We start from the raw sequence: 21,688 nt of genomic DNA on the forward strand, positions 1-21,688 counted from the left end.
CTGTTCACCTGTACTGACGCAGAAGGATCATGCTGTGAACGATTTTTTTGATGACTATGCATTGACTCCACGCAGACCAACTCTGAATGCGTTAGCAGATGCTCATGGACTTCCGGTTGACATTGCAGAAGTCAAGTCTATTTCTCTTCAGGACTTTGGTTCTCATTCGTCACGAACATTTGAAGGGTGACGTTGTGCCGGAGTAGTTGTTGGCAGATTGCTACTGTTCCGCCATTTGCCGCGGCCGGACTTGGCAGAAGTTGAAAAGGTACCGGAGCATGCAGGCATGAGATGAATTTATGATAAATTGTTTATCAATGCAAATCCTAGGGCCTAAGTTTCCTGTATCTACCCAATAAATGCACATTAGAACTAGTTGTTCATCCGTGGCAAAGCTAGCCAAGTCTGCAGGGTGCCCTCTCCCCAAAGTTTTTGAAGACGATTTTGACCGCCTGGAAGACGTCTGATGCACTCAAGAAGCAGAATATAGTTGAGAATGATCTTAATATTAACGGACTTGAGGTTTTTCAACGAGTTAGGGCGAGTTGAGGCCGGTATGGTACAAAGTCCATTGACGAGTTCTCGGTGATTTCCATGGTGCGAGAGGGGACTATGGGGATGTCGCATCCGAGTGATTAATGTCGGCCTGGTTGACCTCCTTTGAGTTTCGCCTGGTTTTGTCATGGCACAACTCTAGTTCTGCCATGTTCTGCCGCCGGTTTCTGCCGGCAGAATTGCACGCAAATTTAGTTCTGCCCCCAACACTATCAAATTGTGCGTCAAGCTCAAGTCAAGCTTGGCTTTAACATGGCACGTGGTGACGAAGGGGCCGTACTTTCTGCGAAGATAGCTCCGTTCTTGACACTATGTTGACGATTACGAAACGACGCCTTTTGGAAAGGTCAGTTTCAACCTTTTTGCAAACTGCTGTAACTTTTGTTCTATTTGTCATTCTGCGACCTTGTCTGTCTACCAACCTTATTCTCCCTTTGCGGGGTCGTTATCAGAGCTCTCACACGAGACTTAGGGCCCGTGATGTTGGTACCTACGTCGCACATTAAATCACTCCAGAAAGTGAAGAAAAAACATGCACATATGATATTCACTGAATCAGGTTGGATTGTGATTTGAATCAGGATGCGACCGTAGCGCGCTCTGCTGCGAGCACCTGTGCGTTATAGAACTTATAAATGCTGAACTGATCTCCCTGCTGATTTTATTATTTCCCCCTATTAGAAGGATTTCTCATGACTGGCTGCTATAGACAACGTTCCCCAAACCAACGTTCGCTCGACTTTTATGATTATCCATCGGTGATTAACTAAGTTATCTAATTTGAATTCGAATTCGGATGATATAGCGAGCTGACTGTGACTTCTTCTAGCGGAATTTACAGAAGGCGTTCTCTCGACTTTTGCAGAAAGTCTGGGAATCCGAATTTCCGGCAGTCTCCGTCCGGCTGCATGCGGGTCTGTCCGGATCCGTCTGCCAGTGTGCACAACTTGTCAGTTCTTAACGTCGCGTCATACAATGAACTCATTTTCATGACTCGTTACCGTCTTGAATACATCAAATTAGTGATCTTCCAGCCTGGCCTCACCTGACTATTACAGCTTTGTGCAGCTGCAGATATAGACAAAATATCTTGAGCCGGACAGACCCAGCCGGACTCGGCCGGACGGACCCGGAAATTCGAATTCCCAGATGCCCTCGACTTTTGTGATTATTGGGAACGATGATTATTATACTGGCGCGGATGCGGTCGGACGGTCGGATATCCCAGGATCGAGATGTCCTCCCATCGGTGATTAACTAAGTCATCCAATTTGAATTTGAATTTGAATGAATGCATCGCCAGCGAGCTGACTCCTTCTAGCGTGATATACAGAAGGAGATCAACATTCACTGCCGTTGAAGTAACCTGCATTCTCCTCCAACTTGCCGTGCTTGATATCACTAACTCCATCATTTTATTCATTTTCGGACCGCCGTGGTCATGAGATCATGGATGCCAGCACAAGAAGAAAACTGGGCCGGTAGGGTATCCGCCGACGTACATAGTACTAGTATAAGTACTGTATAGTAGATTTTCTCTTCCCTTTAGGTTCAACTTGAATTCTTCAGGCTACACAGTCAACACTACTCGCGTTATATGATGTCGAGATCCAACCCCACGCCATATTGCAATAATGTTACAGATCTACAGCACTCCTTGTCCGCTGAACTCTCTCAGCGGCTCAAGGATCTCCTGAATCAAGCCCTGCTCGGGTTTATACGGCCAAATTCCATGTCTCAGTTTGCTCAACATGCTTCCGAGTTGGCTGACTTCCGCGAGGCTATAGCACAGAATTCGAATGATGATATAGAATTTCTGCGCAGCTTCCGAGAATTCGTTCCAACTACGAACTACGAACCTTACAGGCCGTTCATAGCCAAGTTTTTTGCGACCCCTTGCAAGGAGTCTGACGTAAAGAGCATGTTCGCCCCAGGACTGCCCTACTGCTTAGCCATTTCCAGCACGACATCTGGAAGAGCGCCAAAAACATTCCCGATATATCGACCTGCATCGCACCTTTTGCATCATCCCTTATATTTGTCGCTTCGCCACTCAGAGGGTAGTATCCTATCACCATCTTCTTTGAGTTTTGGGCAAGCCCTGAAAATAGATCTTGAGGATGGTCAAAGCTCCAAGATGTCGCCGGTCTGCTCGGTAACCGTCGGTTTTCTGCGAATGCAAAAGAATTGGGACGTCGAGCACGATATGGACAGACTCAACTTGTGGGGTAAGTCTGTTGTGCTATTTTCGCTTGCATCTACTGATATCTAGGCAACTTTCAGTTCCAGGGAACACGAGTCCATACGCGATTTCCTTGGTGAAGAATTATCGTGCTTTCTTCATTTTGAATGCGCTATTTGCACTCACAGACTGTCGGGTGACAACTATCCGCTTTCTCTTCGCCAGTGTATTCGTCAATTTTTTGCAATACATAGAGGACGAGTGGACTCTCCTCATCGACTGCATCACGAAAGGGATCATTCCAGACTTGGAAAACCTAGAGCACGTGCGAGAACCTTTGGAGGTTATATTTACGTTGATTTTACATTTCATTCAACTCACAGTTTGTCTCAGAATCATTTTACTCCAAACCCTGTCCGTGCTGCCGAGCTTCGCGAAATTGGACCTCCTGGTATCGAGGGCTGGGCAGTCCTTGTGTGGCCTGACTTGAAAAAGTTCATCGGGATCACTGGAGGCCCCGCTGCTGCATCCGTTCCAAAGGTATGTCAAGTGTGGAAGGTTTACTATGCAATTGGTAACTCAGCGACATAAGGTTACTCACATCCTCGGACCTTCTGTTGCCATGCAGTCTCCTTGTTATGGCAGCTCTGAATGTTATATCGCCATACCATATTTCAACGGCAACCCAAATACCGACTTCAAGGTAGTGCCCATAGATGGGGTCACCGAGTATCTGGACGTGCGTTCCAACGAGCCTTCTGAGCGTGTATTATCCGCTGTAAGAACTATTTACTGCATCTCAGCCTTGTCTGCTCATACCTGTCGCAGTGGGAGCTTGAGACTGGAGGGCATTACGAGCCCGTCTTGACGACTCGTAATGGCTTGTGGAGATACCGTATCGGCGATGTCGTCGTCGTTAAAGGCTTTTCGCCAGATGATGGATTACCTGTCATCAATTACCTTCATAGGCGAGAGTAAGTTACGACACGATTGATTTGCGGTTTGGCAGCTGAAATGCCCGCCGAGAAGTGGCTCACTTGGACTGGCGTATGGAACAACGTGTACAGAGTCGCAATTGACGGATGCGATCGTATCTGCGTCTGAACGATGGATCGGCCAAATCATAGATTTCACTGTTGTGGCCGACGAGCGAGACACGCCAGTCACTTATGGGTACTTGGTAGAAATTGGAGGCGATATAGGTTCGTGCTTGCTTCGTACTCTTCCACGCGACTGCGCTAATTTATATTCACAGGAATGGAGGCGAAAATGGCAACACAACAAGTTTTTGAAGACCTCATGAAAAACAATGAGTATCATATGGCTTTTTGGCAAGGGAGAGCGAGGAAGCCAACCGTCCGTCTCGTGAAAAAAGGCACCTTCACTGAATATCGCAGGCAGAAATGCGAGAAGACAAACGTCTCGATGGCCCAGGTGAAGGTTCCCATCGTCTTATCCGACCCATCGTTTAGGGAATGGCTCCTGCAAAAAGTTATCATGGAGTTGTAAGATAGTGACATATTGTACAAGCCGGCTGGAATGTCTCTCTTCTTACCTTTCCGCACTTGCATATAGTTACAAATTTTAGCAGTGACCGGGCAGACCACATGATGTCTGAACTGAATTTTGACTGGCGGATGATTGGCATTTGCCAGCTCGGAATTTAATGACATCACGGATCTCGGGGATCTACCGTGTATATCCCACTCTCTTCCACTTCATCTCTAGAAAATCCTTCTGGAATCCTTATATCCGAGATTCATCGATCGTCATGAGAATCATATTTCGCGTGATCCAGTAAGTGTTCGAAATCCTTGCTTTCGCCGAAGCCCATTCCCACATCAATAGGACTAAATGCGACGACACAGAGAAGTGGACCTCGGAACCCCAAACCGTAGGAGCCGCAAAGGAGACAGTTACTATTAGTAACACGACTCGGAGTAGTAAGAAGGCGTCCACGTGAACATACATGTGGGCATCTGTGTCAATACAAGCATCCGAGGCACCCACGTCAGTGCGGGTCCATCTGCGTCAACGAAAGTGCGGGAAACGACATACGCACGAAGGACGGTACTCTCGCTCGCCACCGGCAAAGGGTATCATGGCGACTGGGTAAACATTCCTTCTTAATGATCAGATTCGACTTGAATGGCCTCCTCCACTGGCAGTAGGATACAGTTTGGCATCTCAAACAGGATCAGGTCGCAGCGCTTCCACCAACTGTATTGATAATTGACGACCATCTGGTAGTAGCGGGCGAGTTCGCGCATGCAGTGAATGAATTTCAACATCTCCGAGCATGGGAGTCGAGACGTACCACGAGGGAGCAACCGGGACTTACTGAGCTGAATGTATTTGCATGGCACGTGTTTCAATTTGTGTGTTAAAATTTTCGGAAAAAACTAAGTTTACTTGGCATGCCTTTTAAGGCAATGGAAGGGCGCAATTTGCCGCCGGCATTATGAGTGACTTGGAAATTCGGAATGGGACCCGAACTTCTGAAAGGGGACACCCGGCGCCTTCCAAGACGTGCCCAAGGTTATTCCCTTATGGCAGTGAAATTTTCAATGATATACTTTGGAGTCCCACCAGTGCCATCGGAGTTCGTTCGATAAATGTGCCACTGCCTCGGGATGCGACTTACGGTGAAGACTGGGCCCTACCGTACTAGAGAAGGGGTACAATACTGCGTGTGAATGGTACCAGAAGACAGACGGGAAGTGAATCATGGGCGACACAGACATCATCGTGGCTTGTCGTTTGCTGTGGTTCAAATGAGTTTTGAAGGAAGATGAGTGGCTCAGGATCAGTTCTTGGAATGGAGGGAAATGGGCCCAACCCCTTGTGGATGTTGAGAAGGAGTGCAAATTGGCGTAGAAGAGTGCGCATACTATAGCATTTAGTATTTCAGAGACATTCCAAACAATGAGAGATTCCTTCAACAGGTCGACCGGTCAACCCGGGCCACCGTTGTAATCATGAAGTGTGCACTACATGTCTGGCTTAGGTCAATGGAGTTGTAAAACAGTGACATGTTGTACAGGCTGGCTGGAATGTCTTACCTTTCCGCACTTGTATATAGCTACAAATTTTAGCAGTAGCCGGGCAGACCACATAACACCTGAACTGAATTTTGACTGGCGGATGATTAGTGTTTGCCAGCTTGAAATTTAATGATATCATGGATGGGATAGCAATACAGATCCCAGGTATCTACCGTGTATATCCCACTCTCTTTGGGCCACTTCATCTCTAGAAAATCCTTTTGAAATCCTTAAGGAGATTTATCGACCGTCATATGAGAATCATATTTCGTGTGATCCCGTAAGTGTTCAAAACCCTTGCTTTCGCCGAAGCCCCGATAGTAGTGGCCCCGATCTGTGCAAAAGTGAGCTGGGGTGGACAGCAATTCCCACATCAGTAGGAATAAATGCGACATGGAGAAGTGGACCTCGAGGCTCGGAACCCCAAATCGTAGGAGCCGCAAAGGAAACCAATCGAGTTAAGGCTGTATGAGACAGTTACTATTAGTAACACGACTCGGAGTAGTAAGAAGGCGTCCACATGAACATACGTGTGGGCCCATCTGTGTCAATACAAGCATCCGAGGTACCCACGTCAGTGCGGGCCCATCTGCATCAAAGAAAGTGCGGGAACCACATGCGCATGACGGCAGGTGTTGGTAAGGACGGTATTCTCGCTCACCACTGGCAAAAGGTGTTATGGTGACTGGGTAAACAATCCTCCTTAATGATCAGATTCGACTTGAATGACCTCCAGCAGGATACAATTTAGCATCTCGAACAGGATCAGGTCGAAGCGCTTCCACCAACTGTATTGATAATTGACGACCATCTGGTAGCGGGCGAGTTCGCGCGCATGCAGTGAATGAATTTCAAGAATGTGTTGAGGATGTGTGCCAGAAGGAGCATGACACATGTTTCAATTTGTTTGTTATCCCCACTGGAATGATGAGTGTATCGGATATATCCTGAACATGATGTGGCCTACTATCCTTGTGTCACTGTGCAGAGTACACCGGGCACTACTGTGAATCACTTGCTTATGAATATAAGCTGCTTTACCGTTACTCTAGTTTCACATTCGGTGTGATATAGTACACATGGTGGACCCGGCTCTACCCTGTTCTCACGAGAGGAAGAGGAACCTCAGGCTGCTATGACTGAACTGAATGGAATGGAATGCCTCTAACATGTGTCGTGCTACATGTCTATGTGTGGTTGGGACCCTTGGAACCCCCAAGACCCCTGGCACCCCTCTGCCTGCTCCTCCTGTCTGCTACTCCCATCCCACTGGCAACCCCCGTTGTATGTGCCCCCCTCTAAAGTGCACCTCCGGGGGCGTGACCCTGCTCTGCTCTCAACCACTCTCATCCTCTGCACCTTGCACACTCTCACTCTCCGTACTCGCTTCTTCCATGTCTGCATCTAGCTCTTGGTCCCATACATTGGGCAAGTCTTCTTTGGCAATGCTCTCTGTCAGCGTCTCTTGAAGAGATGCGAGCGCTGTGTTGTCTTGTGGAATGAACAGGTGCAGCCTTCTCACATGGAACAATCCGCTGATGGGGAATCCTTCCAATGTGCTGATGGTGTATGAGTTCCCTATCTTGGATGTGATGCATCTTGGTGCTGACCACTGGGGTTGTAGTTTCCTTGATGACACGAGTGTCATATCTAATGTGTTAGCATAGACTTGTACTAATTGACCTGGTTCAAAGATAACTTCACCTGCACGAGACTTGAGAACCCGACGATCGAAAACCGCTTTGCATCTGTGGGCATGAGAGACTGCTTGATTTGCTCTGTCCAGATGTTGCTGTTCCACATATGCCATGTGTACTTCAACATCAACGATGGAAGGCTCACTGCTGGTGTGTGACGCAGATGTGGGTATTATATTGATGACTAGCCCCAGTAACAGCTCCTTAGGTGAATATTGGAACACGGGGATGATGCGTTCATTAAGGTGCCTAATCGTGTTGTCGAAATGGTCTGGCCACGTGTGTGATATATATGGTCCATTAGCTTGAGCTTGGTGAGGTCGCGACCCCAATGTCTGTTGTTGGTGTGTTCTTGTCTAGCCATCTCCGTTGCTTCTGCTTGCGACATGCACTCTAACCGTGGTCGTGCCCTAATAGACTTGCCATCCACGATACGCCAAAGGCGTCCTTCTTCGATGCTATACCCCAGTGCCCTATGCCGTGCCCGTCTACGATCTTGCTCTGACTTGGCGCTATCAAGGTTATGTATGGCCTCTATTACCTCCATGAACAAGGGTTCGTTTACGAAGTGTGACTTGAGCTCTGTAATCGTTGTGTCAGTATCGTCGAGATGCAGTAAGTCATTTACTAAGCCATGTGCCGATTCCCAATCTTCACTAACAGACCATGTGCTGCCGTCTCCATCTTTCCATGGTTGCCCTGACATTCGTCGACTCAAAGCATCTGCTGCCATGTTAGTAGTTCCTGCTCTGTGCCGTACAGAAGTTATCTGGTATGCTAAGATACTGTCTCTCCATCTCACATGCACTATTGATGCCTTGTCATTGAGCAGTGTGTCCCGAAGGGCGGTACAGTCCATCTCAATTTCTACTGGGAAGCCCCAAATCATTCTGCCAAAGTGATTGAAGGTGAACTTAAGTGCTGCAAACTCCAGTAGATATGGTTTGTATTGTTCTTCTGCTGGTGACATGTGTTTCGAAGTGAATCCGACTGGGTGGGTTCTGGCTATCATGTCACCTGAGGGAAGTTGAGTTGTGAAACATTGCGACAAGACAGCACCGAATCTGTCTTTACACCCATCGCTTGTAACTATGAATGGGGTGCCATCAAATTTCGGTGCCTTGAGGATGGGCTCTGATACTAATATCTGTTTGAGCCATAGGAACGCTCAAGTATGGCATGGTTCCTAGAATTGTGCAAGGTTGCGGTCTCTCAGGAATTGTCAATACTTCCTTTTTGCTCCTTTGACGTCTGCCAATGGCAAGTCTAGGTTCTGGAGTAGATCTGTGAGGGGAACTGTGATCCTAGCATAATCCTTGATAAGAGTTCGGAAATAACCTGTTAAACCTAAAAAGTGCATCAATACTAGTAGATTCTTAGGAACCGGCCACTCAGCTACTGCCGCAATCTTTGCTGTATCTGGCTTGATACCATCGCATCCCACTTGTGCTCCACCAAAAACAAGTTCTGTAAAGAAAAGCATGGTTTTAGATGGTGATAATGACAGACTTAGCTTGTGACATCGCTTGAAGAACATGCATAGTCATCCTAATAGTTCTAGAAAGTTATCACCTGCCATTGCTCCATCATCTACGTATAGTTCCAAGAGTAGCTTTAACATGATGTCATGGAGTGCTTGAGCTGTGAGATCACTGAAGCACAATGGTGCACCTTGTACTCCCATTGGCATCCGGCAGTATGCCTCATATACGCGACCTTCTGTATAAAAGCATAAGTATGGCTGGCTCTCTTTCTCTACCGGAATCATGTAAAATCCTGCTGCAAAATCGAGAACGCAAATGTACTCATGTCCCGCTAATTGTTGTTGCTTCATGTTGATATCTCCTTGCGGTGTGGGTGCTACATTAGATACCCTATTGACTTGATTAAAATTCTGGCAGATTCGCCATTTCACTTTCGACGAGTCAACAGGTTCTAGTATCCTATCTGGTGTTGAGTTTGGATCGATATTAGGGTCCAGCGGCTCACCTAATTCTATACACTGTTGATTAACGATCTGCCGGATATCATCGAGTGATAAACTGGTGCCCGAGTGAGTCTTCTGCACAAGTACCATAGACGCTACCGCTTTGACTTCGTCCAATGGTATGAATCGGGTGATCCCCACCTCTCTCATCTCATCCAGCACCGGGAACAAGTACTCTCACTGTGGTTGTGTTAGCAGGCATTGGTGGACTTTCTTGGAGAATCCTGCATCTGGAGGTATTGACAACCGGAACTTAACGAAATCTACCTGTTTCACTTCCCTTGTCGACAATGCAAATACGTCAGCGAATTCTGTAAGTAGATTCCATACTATATGGTGTTGGTCATCTGTAAGTTGTGGTACATAACGGACAGTGTTCACAATCAACTCCACCCATGGTGGATAGAATGGTCCGAGAGAGGTTAATCTAGTGAACATATCATTTGACAGGTTGGGATGCGCAATGTCTAGTACTTCACCTAAGAGTGCATTATCCTCCGTGTCCTCCATGTGCAATACATTATGCTTATCTTGCTGCGACGGTATTTCTATATTCGTGACATTAGGTGGATTCTTCGGACATTTGAGAGGGGGAATGAAACTTAGTTGCAGTTGGAAAACTTATTGCAGTTGGAAGGCATGGGAGTGGTAATGGTTGGAACAGTGCTAAGTTGCTTATTCAGTGTTGTGATCCTTGAGATGCGAACATGATGGAATTGTTGTCGTAGTCCTGCATGGCCTGAGACTGTTCAAGCAATGGCTTTCCTATCAACATACGCCAAAATCCTCTGCTAGGGAAGACTTCAAACAAAGCTTCTAACTGCAAGGGTCCCCATGAGACCTGTCCTGTCCAGACGCCTGTTGAAGGTACTAATGATCCATCAGCCATTTGTAATGTACGTTGTGAAGGACTTAGCGGAGTGAGTCATTGTGCTATTCATTGAAATGCTGCCATATTGATGGTGTTGATCATCACGCCATTGTCAACTATAGCTAAAAATCGGACTTTTTCTCCTTGTGGTCTGTGTAGGATTGGGACCGTCAAGAACGGGTTGCTTGTTCCTGTTCAAATGGGATTTCCTGAAGCATCCGCCATATAAACATCAGTAATAGGATTGCTCTGTGTAAGAGACAGTACAACCGGGGGAGAGTCTGCCATAGCGACAATAGGATCTGCCTCGTATAACTTGGAAGGAGATAATGAAACTTCTGCGCTAATATCATCAGTGCGTTCTAGGTGAGAATGAGAGAAAGGTGACGGCATAGATGTAGGAATGTTATGTACAGTAGGTAGTGTATGTGTCAGTTTTACAGGCGATTGAATGTGCATAGATGGAGTCTGTGTTTGGGGGACTGCTACTGCTCCACATTGGGTAGAGGTCCCCCGTAATTTTCTGGCTCCCACTCATATCCTGTCTCCTGTTGCGCCCACACATTGGTGTGATCCCACCAGCCTTGATCCTCTTGTACTGTGAACACAGGTGGTGTTAGTGGAGCCCTGTATTGCTGATAGTATGGGTGCATTGTCTGCATGGTGTGTGTTATCATGTATGCAGGGGTCATCGTCTGCATGGGAGAGGCTCGCCTTAACATTGCTGCTATGTGTTGGTGCCATCTTGACTCCTGAGGCCGTAATGTCTCTGTTGCAGTGCATTGCAAGCTGAGATGCATCAGTTCCATAACCATACCATAGGTATAGCATTCTCCCGATCCGACGATTGCTGTACCCAGGTGCAGTGGATATGGACGTTCTATGGATGGAATTCCTTCAGTGCCATGCATACAATGCCATGTGTTCACATCTGCCTCGTATTGACGCATTCCTGTCTCTGTGTTCTGACATTGTGGTACCATATTCAGCTTTTCCATGATTTGTGCTCTCGTAAGAGCTGCATGCGTGAATGGGCTGCCTTGCCATCCCATAATCCCTGCTCCCGTGTTCTGTATTGGTCTGCTCATTGGCGCGAGAGGTATTCCTTGAGTTAACATAGCACTTGAGTTATTTGGAGGTAATTGGGGGAATGAATTAGGATTGGTGTATGCGTGTGGTGCTCAGTAGTATGGTTGTGGAGAGCATCCGCTGTCCATGGATAGTTGTGTGAACTGGAAGGGAAGTGTATTGAGTGCCAACAAATTCTGAGCTTTCAATTGTGCAATGTCAGTGTTTCGTGTTCGGTTCATGTTCAGATCTTCCTTAGCTCTCTTCAGTTTGACCGCTGGTACACTCTCTACATTTTGAAGGAATTCCTGCCACGATGCGTAAGAACATGTCATGTGGTCCTTGAGTACATTGGGTATTCCTTCGAGTGCATACTCCACCAAGAGTCCTGTGCTGTCGCCCATACCCATGGTGATGCGCATCACTTTGTTGCCCCAAGTGACCTGTCCATAATTGCTCATGGGTTCTCCTGGTAGCCATACTCCAATGTCCTCCTCTTTCAGCACCTGCGCCATAACACACTCCTTCTGCTGTGCTCGTGAGTACTGCGGCGGTTTTGGTGGCGGCCATCTTAGCATGAATTCCCCTTGTAACTGATTGAACAAGCTACAGGCTACTGAGATGTCGTCGAACCACTGATCTGCCATGCTCCCTGGTGCGAGCTGCATTTTGAGCCGTTGTATGCATTGTACATCAGAGTAGCTGTCTGGTAGGGATAGTCGGAACTGCGCAAACCATAATGATGGCTCTTCTTTTTCCCTATAGTCACCATGGAACAATGGGATTGGGCACGGGTTGTCACCGCTCATGACTGGTGTTGTCGGGCAAGGTGTTGGGAAAGGTTTGGTGTTTATGAATGAAGATGTAGAGCTTGGTGTGGTGGAACCACTGACGTGATAGTTCGGTGTGAACCGCGCTGGACATAGGCGCGTTGTAGGACTATCCAGTTCGTTTTCCAGTGGTGACCCCACACAAGGGGACTGCTGTAGATGCGGAGGGGCTGAAATGTTGCGTGGATGGTGGGGAGTTGTTAGATCTGTTCTGCAGGCGAAGGAGTTTGAGTGTTGGTTAGTAGGAAACTTTGGGATGCAAGATGTCGTATGCAAGCAATGTCTTCTATGGTGAGTTGTTCTGATTCTGGTTCTGGTTTTTGTTTGACTACTGCTGGCAGCATTTGTTTCATCATGCAATGGGTCGTTGTCCCACTCTCATCACCAGGTGGACCTGGCTCTACCCTGTGCTCACAAGAGGAAGAGGAACCTCAGGCTGCTATGACTGAACTGAATGGAATGGAATGCCTCTAACATGTGTCATGCTACATGTCTATGTGTGGTTGGGACCCTTGGAACCCCCAAGACCCCTGGCACCCCTCTGCCTGCTCCTCCTGTCCGCTCCTCCCGTCCCACCGGCAACCCCCGTTGCAACGGTGGGAGGTGGTGTCCAAATGCTCTGAGATTTCTGATCAGTGGAGAGTTGGTGGAGAGTAGTCGCAACGCGTATAGCCGTTAGCCATTGACCAAAGAACTTAAGCTTGTTACTCAAGTTATCAGACATGATGATGATTCAAAAGACGAGGCAATGACATATGATGTACGATCACAACAATCTTTCACTTCTCAGAGAGAAAACATAACAGGGAAATGACAAGAATCTTATCTTCGTGCCTTCAGTAGTTAGCATCCTGTTGAATGAGCGCGATGGCTTTTGCCGAGCGGGCCTTAATAGAGCACTTGAAGGGCTTGGGGTGACTACGAGTGTTTATTCATACCAACACCTTACACGATAAGATGAGAGACATACCTGATCGTGACTGATGAGGGGTCAACCTCGGGGGTGATCTCAACACCGTTCTCGACGACCTTTGAGATATCAAACACGGCCAATGACATTGCAGCAGATATCCAAACGGAGGCTTCAGCGAGAAGGAGACCTGTGAAAGAAAAGGGAAGAAAAGAAATAAGCACATCAGAATACTTGTTTTTTGGACGATTTTGTGCGTTGGGCATACCTGGACAGATACTGGGGGCGTGGCAATTTAGCACTAGTATTATTCTCAAAATGAACTTCAAGCTTACCGTCTTCCAAAACTGAAGCAGATTGTGCGGGGCTCTGTCTCTGGCTTCTTTCCGTCATTGGCCAAAAAGCGTTCAGGATTGAATTGCGAGGGATTAGCATATGTCTCCGGGTTGTTGAGCATGAACCTGTTGTTATATTCCGTGAACATATCGAACACGGAACGAGGAAGATACCAACCATTGGTTGGGTATAATAAGGGAACCTTTTGGAATATAGTACCCGTCGTGGATGTCGTCCTCAGTTACACGGTGGACAAAACCTGACATAGGGATACCGCTTGGTAACTAAAGAATATGATAAACGAGATACACAGACCGGTAGGGGCAACAGAATTCCAGCGCAGTACTTCTTTGGCAAGCGCCTCGATATAAGGGAGGGAGGCGCGGTCGGCAAAGGAGGGAAGACGATCAGGACCGACAACAGCATCTATTTCAGCCTGAGCTTTCTTCTGCACATCAGGAAAAAGTGTCATAGCTAGAAAGAGCGCATATATTGCTGATACAGTCTGAGAAATCAGGCGTTAGTCTCATTGACACACGACAATTGAGATATGTAGGGACCAACTGTGTCGGAACCACCGCCGTATAGAGACAAAGCGGACCATTTTACCAGGTCATTCTCTTCCAAAGTCAGATCTTGGCCTTCCAACAGAGATGAGGTGAAAGACTTCGGGGCAATACCCGCAGCCTGCAACATTCAACTTCAATACATGATATCTGAGCTACAAATGTTGGTCACCATCTGAGCTTTGACGAAATTGTAGGGTCCGGAAACCATTTCTTCGACAGTCTCGTGCCACTCACACGCTATGCGCTTAAAGCCAGCACCAGGAAACCACTCAGGGATCTTGGCCACTCAAAATTATAAGGTTATTGAAGGAGAGTGTCTGAATGTTATATGCACACCTACGGAGTGGTATAATGTCAACCATAAAGGCACCGTGAGCAGTGGCCAGCGAGAATTGCTCAAGAGCGCGGTCCGCAATATCGACGAAGGGATCGTTGCTCTCCTTCACTTCATATCCGTATGAGATTCACAGAATGATAGCGCCAGCAGTGCTGATAAAATTCAAGATCAGGTCAATGCAAGGACGACTCAGATTTATACATACTGTCGAACATGTTCTCATAACTGATCAGGTTTCGTAAGCACACGCTTGAGGAATTTGCGAGTCTCAATGTCCTCGATTGAGCTATAGGCGTCCATTGCAGCGCGGGTGCCAATGGCGCGGTGAAAGTCCTTGCGATACCGACGAAACCGGTCGCTGTAAGGAGAAAAACCCAGCATATGCTTCCAGCCAACAAGTTCGCCAGCCATTGGCAGAACAGGACGGTCGGAGTAGATCGAGCTCTTCTTATCCAGCATGTCCATCGCAGTCTTGGAAGAATTCAACACTATGAAGTGCTGACCTAGAACCTGGATATGAGAGATATCGCCTGCATGCATGACGTGAAAAATCAAGATTAGAAAAATACGTGTGGCTCACCATACTTCTTGCCCCACTCCACGAAGGTGAGCCAGGGCCTTATTTTAGGCATGTCTAGGACATTCCCAACAAGGAGAAACCCTGGAGGACCAGGGGGATATGGTGCAGGCTTCTTTCTGAACACCTGCTTTACCAGGTAGACTCCTACACCAGCAAGACATAGTAGATTCAGCCAAGTGACATTCGTGAGTGTCGACATGGTCTACTAGTGAGGGTGAACAACCGAAGAGGTGTTGTGTGATGAGCAATCCAGTAAGGGGAGTCCCTTCTTATATGGTTGCCCACTCACAATATGGTATGCCCAGCGTGGCATTGGCCTCCGAGTTCCATCCTAGGTATTATATATGAACTGCTGGAATTGCTGATTAGAGATAGCCGATCCCATTGAAAATAACCACCAACAGGTGACTGAGTCACTGAGGGTTAACGTAGGCTAAGAAGCTGAACCGTTGATCGGCGCTGACCGACGATATTTTACCGGGATTGCCCAGCCTCCAGGACTCTATAAGGGGACTAGTCTGTGTAGAAGAACCATGGCAACACTGGGACTCCGTGCACCGTAATTAATCTAAGAATTGGCACTCTTATGGATAATACATGTATCCTGTATATTCTAGTCTAATGCTCCAGCTTCGTCTATCGCAGAAAAATAAGTACTGAGGTCATGCCAAACAGTGGTTGGGCTGGAACCGAGCGCTAGTTCAGTTCGAATGCTGGCGAGAGTGCTGCTGGGTGGGCGGGAAACTCGACATCATGACATGTGGGCTGCTTGAATAACCACCACGGACGCACCTAGGTTCGTCACAACCGTCACACGCCCAGGCTACCCCAATCCAAGAAGTAAAGGGCTGAATATTGAATATTGAATATTGAATGGTGAACCGGTGAAGGTTTAGAGTATCGATGAACTTTTGAACAGGGGTGTAATTTGCTTATATAAGCATAGTGGCAAGCATCAAGACGCTTACTTAATACTACGCGCATCAACAGCGAGACAGTGGACAGCGACCGGGTCTACTGAGCTCCCCTGATAATCAAATAATTTATGGTTCGCACAGGTTCGCAACGGTCAAAAAACCAGTCAGTCCCCGAACCTAATCTGAGAACTTATCTCTCCTGCTGGACCTTTTCGAACCGGTTCAAAGGTTTCAGAACCAACCAGACTGCGGGCAACTTTAGACCCTTCTGGTAAAGAAGGAACGGCTGTCTTTGTTTCACCTACCTAGGGGAGACCAGTAACGTGATTGCTATCTCTAACTTGAAGATATTCAATGGTACGCCGGCGTGCATCTATTCCCACTTCCATAGGTCTCATCTACTATGATATCTTCCATCAGAAGTTCCACCAGAGCTTGATCATCATTCACAATAGCATCCTTTAAACAATTTTGCGTCGCACACACTTGGCAAGTCCTTGGCCAATTTTGATGCGAAACACGTATACGTGTCTGCCTATGAAGATGTGCAAGTTCCAAGCGATCGATGTTTAATACTCCAACTTGTCGCGACACGTGCGTATTTCTGCTGATTCGTTGTCCCGAAGTAGATTTGAAAGTTTGATGTAGCAGATCCGCAAACCGATATAGATGATTGTGTTGCATTACTATTGGAACTAGCTACCGCAGCATCTTACCCACTTAAAGGAGAAAGACGCTCTGTGTACGACAGCCTGGAAATGCAAACCCCGCATCAAAAAGGATACTTGGACATACCGTAGTGTCAGCCTGTACATGTGGCAGTATGATGATCGATTGCTGGAGCTGTATGTTCGGTCCTATCACATGTCATAATGTGGCCTGGCATTTACCATTGCTTCCTCTTTCTCCCCTTAGTCTCAGCTCCCGTCCTGCATTTACGGCTCTCCCACTCATTTAGTCGTGCACGCGTGAAATCCTTTGCTGAACTTACCGAGTAAAGGTTCATCAATATTGCCGCGTCTCTCTATCAGAACGTCATGTGCAGTTTGTGCGTAATCGTTCTATCACCTTTGTGTTCAAACTTTGTTTCCCATTCAACGTGCCGTCAATCCGCATTAATTCCAGAGTGAATGCAGCGATACTCACAGATCACCGTGCACACAATCCATTGGTTGATTTTCCACCGTCTTTTACGGTTTAATGACCTCACGGGAAACTAGATACGAGTAGGACCGTATGTGCCCCCTTGCTATCCACTATCAGTCCAATTGATGTTCGCGCATAAACCATTATTTTCAAATGGCACACTAGAGCATCGTCATCCCCAAGTGAAGGCAGCCACGGGAAAAATCATCGCAGATCACAAACTCAATTGACCCAGTGGGGACTTCCATGTGAACTTAGCTAGTCGCAATTGAGTTCTTTTTGGGGAAGCGCAGGACGGACGTCTAGCGGCTTTACACATTAGAGCTCTATTTATAGACGAATAGAAAAGTGATTCAATTTGAATATGACGCGATGTACACGATACTGATTACAGAAAATGTACAGGGGATATCATATCATCTACATGTGGTCCGGTATACTGGTTGATCCACCACATTCTCAGGTAAGCACATGCATGATACATGGTCACCCCTTTTGATATCCCTGTTGTGTAGATGTCAGTGCCAGCACAATGGGACACTTCTTGGGCTCCAATGGCCCTAAGAAGTGCGTAGCAAGGCTCACGTGAGATGTTGCAGGCCGATCCCATCAAGTCATACAAGCCTTCACACTATATAATATCGCATTCCAACCGCACACCATGTTAACCCGAGTCGAGTTGATGCTAGCAGATCGAACATGCAATCGAGACTCTCAACTAGCAGGAGCCTTGCAAGGCAAACCAGATCACTGTGGTCATCCTGTACAAGATGCGAGGACAAGCCCATCATGAACCGCTATAGCAGGACTGTCACGCAACCAAAAGATCAAGGTGCAAGTCAAGTGAGTCATTTGAGTCGGTGAGGAAGGAATGTGGAGAAACTGATATTCATGGGCTATGTTGTACGCTACTGAAGGTATCAAAGATGATGCGGACTTTCAAAAAGCCATGGTCGGTGTCGCTAGTGTATGGTGAGTGCTAAGGCAATCAAATTCTCCTGCGGCCATTCCATTGACTACGGTTAAGGTATGAGGGCAATCCGTAAGGAACAACGTATGCCATAAATATATTAATATCAATGTGCTTTCAGATGCAACCGACACTTGCTTGGCTTGGGGCAGGAAATCAAGGGTTCCTTGGTCGAGGCTGGCCTCATTGGTTACCAGTTTGGTACAGTTGGTGTTAGTGATGGGATCAGCATGGGCACTGCGGGAATGTCGTACTCCCTGCAGTCGCGGGACCTTATTGCAGATCAGGTAGAGACAGCTGCTGGAGGACACTGGTTGGATGGAATGGTTGTAGTACCAAGATGTGACAAGAATATGCCAGGTGTGCTGATGGCTCGTGAGTAAGGTACTTGTTCAGATCCACTATGGGCACTGACATATTATCACACTTGTATAGTCGGACGACTCAACCGTCCAGGTTTTATGGTATATGGAGGCACAATTCGTGCTAATTCATCATGCGCGGGTCAACCTCGACTAGATCTTGTTTCCGCATTCCAGGCGTACGGAAAATACCTACAAGACGGAAAGACACCAGAAGCAGAAGCCCTCAGGTATGAAACAGTGCGACATGCATGCCCCGGCCCAGGTGCTTGTGGAGGCGTGAGTACCGCTGTACCCAATTCAGCGATATTTTATTCAAATACTGGCAGATGTACACGGCGAACACCATGGCCAGTGCAGCTGAGGTCATTGGAATGACTCTTCCTGGTTCTTCGTCGTATCCAGCTGAATCTCAAGAAAAACACGAAGAATGCAAGATCGCTGGTCCCACCATGCGAAATCTGATTGAGAAAAATATTCTGCCCCGCGACATCATGACGCGTTTGGCATTCGAGAACGCTATGGTGTGCCATGCTTTTTTTTCAATTTTTACGGTCACTCATACCAAGCCTCAGGTTCTTACCATGATCCTAGGAGGGTCGACAAATGCTGTGCTGCATCTTACTGCTATGGCACACGCCGTTGGCATCAAGCTTACCATTGATGATTTCGCCCGAGTGTCTGAATCAACACCTTTCCTCGCCAACCTCAAACCAAGCGGCAAGTATGTCATGGAGGACCTCTACAAAATTGGGGGCATACCCAGTCAGTGATTCGACTACCGTGATGATTTCTGCGTTCACGAATTTTTTTTTCAACTACAGGTGTACTTCATTTCTTGATGAAAAATAATTACATCGATGGCAACAACATGACGGTCACTGGCGCTACTTTAGGCGAGAACCTGGAGCGTTGGGTACACAAACACGGGCAACTCCCCGCTAGTCAGGACGTGATCCGTCCCCTTGACAAGCCCATTAAAGCTACCGGACACATCAGGTTCGTCATTGCCATCTCTCAATAGCCCTTTTTCTCAAATAACCCTAGAATTTTGCGTGGTAATTTGGCTCCTGGAGGTGCTGTTGCCAAGATTACCGGCAAAGAAGGACTGGGGTTTACCGGAAAAGCTCGAACCTTTAATTCAGAAGAGGCCTTTGTCTCCGCCGTGGAGTCTGGCTCGATTAAAAAGGGCGAAAAAACAGTCGTCGTTATGCGCTACGTCGGCCCTAAGGGTGGCCCTGGTAAGTGGAATGTCTTCGATCAGAACGGTAATATCAATGCACGGATTATGCAGGTATGCGAGAGATGCTGAAACTCACTAGTTTGATTATGGGCGCTGGCCTAGGTCAGGACGTCGCGTGCCTCACAGACGGACGATTCAGCGGAGGGTTTGTGATATTTCCATTCACCATGATTTGTAGACTGATGCGATATCTGTCAGATCTCATGGGTTCTGCATAGGTCACGTCGTCCCTGAGGCCCAGGTCGGTGGACCTATTGCGCTTGTGGAGGATGGTGACACCATTTCTGTCGATGCTGTGGCAAACACCATCAAATTGCATGTCTCCTCTGAGGAGATTGAACGCCGTCGGAAAGCCTGGGTTGCTCCACCAATCAAAGTCACCCAAGGAACACTCTACAAGTATGTTAAAATGGTCAAAGATGCCAGCCATGGGTGCATCACGGATGGTTAAGATCGGCTATATTGGAAAGAGAACTGATGCACAAGTCTCAGCGTCGTGACGAGAACTACTAATATAATATTGACAATACCTAAAGCACAAGTATATGAATGAAATACAGTGAGAATGCAGAGTCCAAACTAAAACATTATACATACTGACTCCCAAGTGTCGTGACGAAAACCGCCGAGGTGCAAATAATGTAAAATAATCTATTATAACTACTAATGTTTTATGTAATTCCGACTCTCGAGTCATACTGGTAGTGTGCTTTCAAGTTTTGAGCTATTGCCATAGATGTATCTGCGCCCTGTCTCTTCATGAATCCATGATAGTATTCATCCTTTTGCAAGTCCCCTCACATACCTTTGCTGACGTGGCCTGAAATTTTTCTACGTTTATGGACATTTGTCGAATTTTGTCCTGTGCCATTCTTTTCGTTTGTTCAAGTTCGTTCTTCGAGGCTCCTACCTCCAGTTTTGTCGACATTCCTCTTTGCTTTTCTGCCGTTCAGGGTGCCCAATTCCTGGCCTGCGAATTATACTCGTGCGTCTTGGGTTCAATTTTAGGCTTTGCTGACTCTTGCCATTTGTAGTTGGAAATAGATATATTTGTGCACAGCTTGGCGCGCCCCGCATGCTCGTTACAAGTATGAGGCTACGCAATCTCCCTCTCTTGCTCATATGCCCTCTCTTGCTTATCGAAAGACACCTGGGGCCGGAACCGCTGCAAGCCCATCTTCAACAGCATCGTCTCTCTCCACACCGAGAACAATCGCTTGCAATTTGCGGATACACGAGAGGCTGATTGGTGTCGGGACAAAGATTGTTGCTATGCTATGCAGAGCGGACCATCTCATTGGTCAGGTGCCGGGTGTGGTCGAGAAGCTCTCGAAGGTCTATACCGGTGAATTTTCTCAGCGGCTCAAGGATCTCCTGAATCAAGCCTTGCTCGGGTTTATACATCCAAAATCCACGTCTCAGTTTGCTCAACATGTTTCTGAGTTGGCAAACTTGCGCGAGGTCATGGCACAGGAAAATTCCAATAACGATATAGAATTTCTGCGCAGCTTCCGAGAATTCGTTCCAACTACAAATATTACAGGCCGTTAATAGCCAATTTTTTGGGACTCAATGCAATGAGTCTAACGTAACGAACGTATTCGCTCCAGGACTACCCTACTGTTTAGCCGTGTCCAATATGACATCTGGCAAATCAGTAAAGGCATTTCCAACATATCGGCCTGGCACCACCCTCTATACCTGTCGCTTCCTCATTTAGAGGGTAGCGTCTTATCGCCATCCTCTTCGGGTATCTTGCAAGTCTTGAAATTGTGTGGCGAGGACGGTCAGAACTGCAAGATTGCCGGTCTGCTTGGTAACCCTCGGTTATATGCGAATGCAAATCGAGCATGATAGGGACAGACTCGACTTATGGGGTAAGTCCATTGTGCTACTTTTCCTTGCACCTGCTGATATCTAGGCAACTTTGAATTCCGGGGGAAATAGATCCATATGTGAGGCTGTCGTGCATTCATTTTGAATGCGCTATTTGCACTCAGTGACTACCTCCGCTTCCTCTTCGCCAACGTATTTGTCAATTTCTTTGCAGTGATGCAGAACACACACGTGTCTGCCTATGAATA

At 47.2% G+C, this 21,688-nt stretch overlaps 8 protein-coding genes across 8 annotated transcripts; 2 read left to right on the forward strand and 6 right to left on the reverse strand.

The window, feature by feature from the left end:
* Positions 1 to 2,155: 2,155 nt before the first annotated feature.
* On the forward strand, positions 2,156 to 4,246 carry F5147DRAFT_785200 (GH3 auxin-responsive promoter; the record flags this gene model as incomplete). Its single annotated transcript, XM_041442911.1, has 7 exons — positions 2,156 to 2,783; positions 2,839 to 3,080; positions 3,131 to 3,277; positions 3,330 to 3,515; positions 3,566 to 3,711; positions 3,767 to 3,939; positions 3,993 to 4,246. 7 exons carry the CDS (start codon positions 2,156 to 2,158, stop codon positions 4,244 to 4,246), a joined length of 1,776 nt encoding a protein of 591 aa, XP_041299820.1.
* Positions 4,247 to 7,662: 3,416 nt separating this feature from the next.
* Positions 7,663 to 8,211, reverse strand: F5147DRAFT_563542 (uncharacterized protein; the record flags this gene model as incomplete). The annotated part of the gene is made up of 1 exon (XM_041430683.1): positions 7,663 to 8,211. One exon carries the CDS (start codon positions 8,209 to 8,211, stop codon positions 7,663 to 7,665), a length of 549 nt encoding a protein of 182 aa, XP_041299821.1.
* Positions 8,212 to 8,472: 261 nt separating this feature from the next.
* On the reverse strand, positions 8,473 to 8,643 carry F5147DRAFT_557594 (uncharacterized protein; the record flags this gene model as incomplete). The annotated part of the gene is made up of 1 exon (XM_041430533.1): positions 8,473 to 8,643. A coding segment is annotated over one exon (171 nt), but the record flags the coding sequence as incomplete, so codon positions are not given.
* A 999-nt stretch (positions 8,644 to 9,642) lies between these two features.
* On the reverse strand, positions 9,643 to 9,903 carry F5147DRAFT_562521 (uncharacterized protein; the record flags this gene model as incomplete). The annotated part of the gene is made up of 1 exon (XM_041430624.1): positions 9,643 to 9,903. The coding sequence occupies one exon, from the start codon at positions 9,901 to 9,903 to the stop codon at positions 9,643 to 9,645; it is 261 nt and encodes an 86-aa protein (XP_041299823.1).
* Positions 9,904 to 10,144: 241 nt separating this feature from the next.
* F5147DRAFT_563369 (uncharacterized protein) lies at positions 10,145 to 10,372 on the reverse strand (the record flags this gene model as incomplete). Its single annotated transcript, XM_041430668.1, has 1 exon — positions 10,145 to 10,372. A coding segment is annotated over one exon (228 nt), but the record flags the coding sequence as incomplete, so codon positions are not given.
* A 1,145-nt stretch (positions 10,373 to 11,517) lies between these two features.
* Positions 11,518 to 12,213, reverse strand: F5147DRAFT_646953 (uncharacterized protein; the record flags this gene model as incomplete). The annotated part of the gene is made up of 1 exon (XM_041433164.1): positions 11,518 to 12,213. The coding sequence occupies one exon, from the start codon at positions 12,211 to 12,213 to the stop codon at positions 11,518 to 11,520; it is 696 nt and encodes a 231-aa protein (XP_041299825.1).
* An 857-nt stretch (positions 12,214 to 13,070) lies between these two features.
* On the reverse strand, positions 13,071 to 15,165 carry F5147DRAFT_741488 (cytochrome P450; the record flags this gene model as incomplete). The annotated part of the gene is made up of 11 exons (XM_041439477.1): positions 13,071 to 13,152; positions 13,205 to 13,334; positions 13,493 to 13,605; positions 13,658 to 13,764; positions 13,809 to 13,985; positions 14,045 to 14,167; positions 14,219 to 14,334; positions 14,390 to 14,484; positions 14,518 to 14,538; positions 14,613 to 14,916; positions 14,967 to 15,165. 11 exons carry the CDS (start codon positions 15,163 to 15,165, stop codon positions 13,071 to 13,073), a joined length of 1,467 nt encoding a protein of 488 aa, XP_041299826.1.
* A 2,468-nt stretch (positions 15,166 to 17,633) lies between these two features.
* Positions 17,634 to 20,151, forward strand: F5147DRAFT_628 (dihydroxy-acid/6-phosphogluconate dehydratase). The gene is made up of 11 exons (XM_041432730.1): positions 17,634 to 17,872; positions 17,925 to 18,001; positions 18,057 to 18,071; positions 18,121 to 18,374; positions 18,435 to 18,640; positions 18,691 to 18,885; positions 18,937 to 19,126; positions 19,186 to 19,360; positions 19,409 to 19,602; positions 19,656 to 19,749; positions 19,803 to 20,151. Exons 1-11 carry the CDS (start codon positions 17,729 to 17,731, stop codon positions 20,053 to 20,055), a joined length of 1,797 nt encoding a protein of 598 aa, XP_041299827.1. The 5' UTR covers positions 17,634 to 17,728; the 3' UTR covers positions 20,056 to 20,151.
* Positions 20,152 to 21,688: the final 1,537 nt, after the last annotated feature.

The sequence above is a fragment of the Suillus discolor genome (genome assembly GCF_016758755.1).
Source record: "Suillus discolor strain FC423 chromosome Unknown F5147scaffold_1, whole genome shotgun sequence".
Classification (NCBI taxonomy): Eukaryota; Fungi; Basidiomycota; class Agaricomycetes; order Boletales; family Suillaceae; genus Suillus; species Suillus discolor.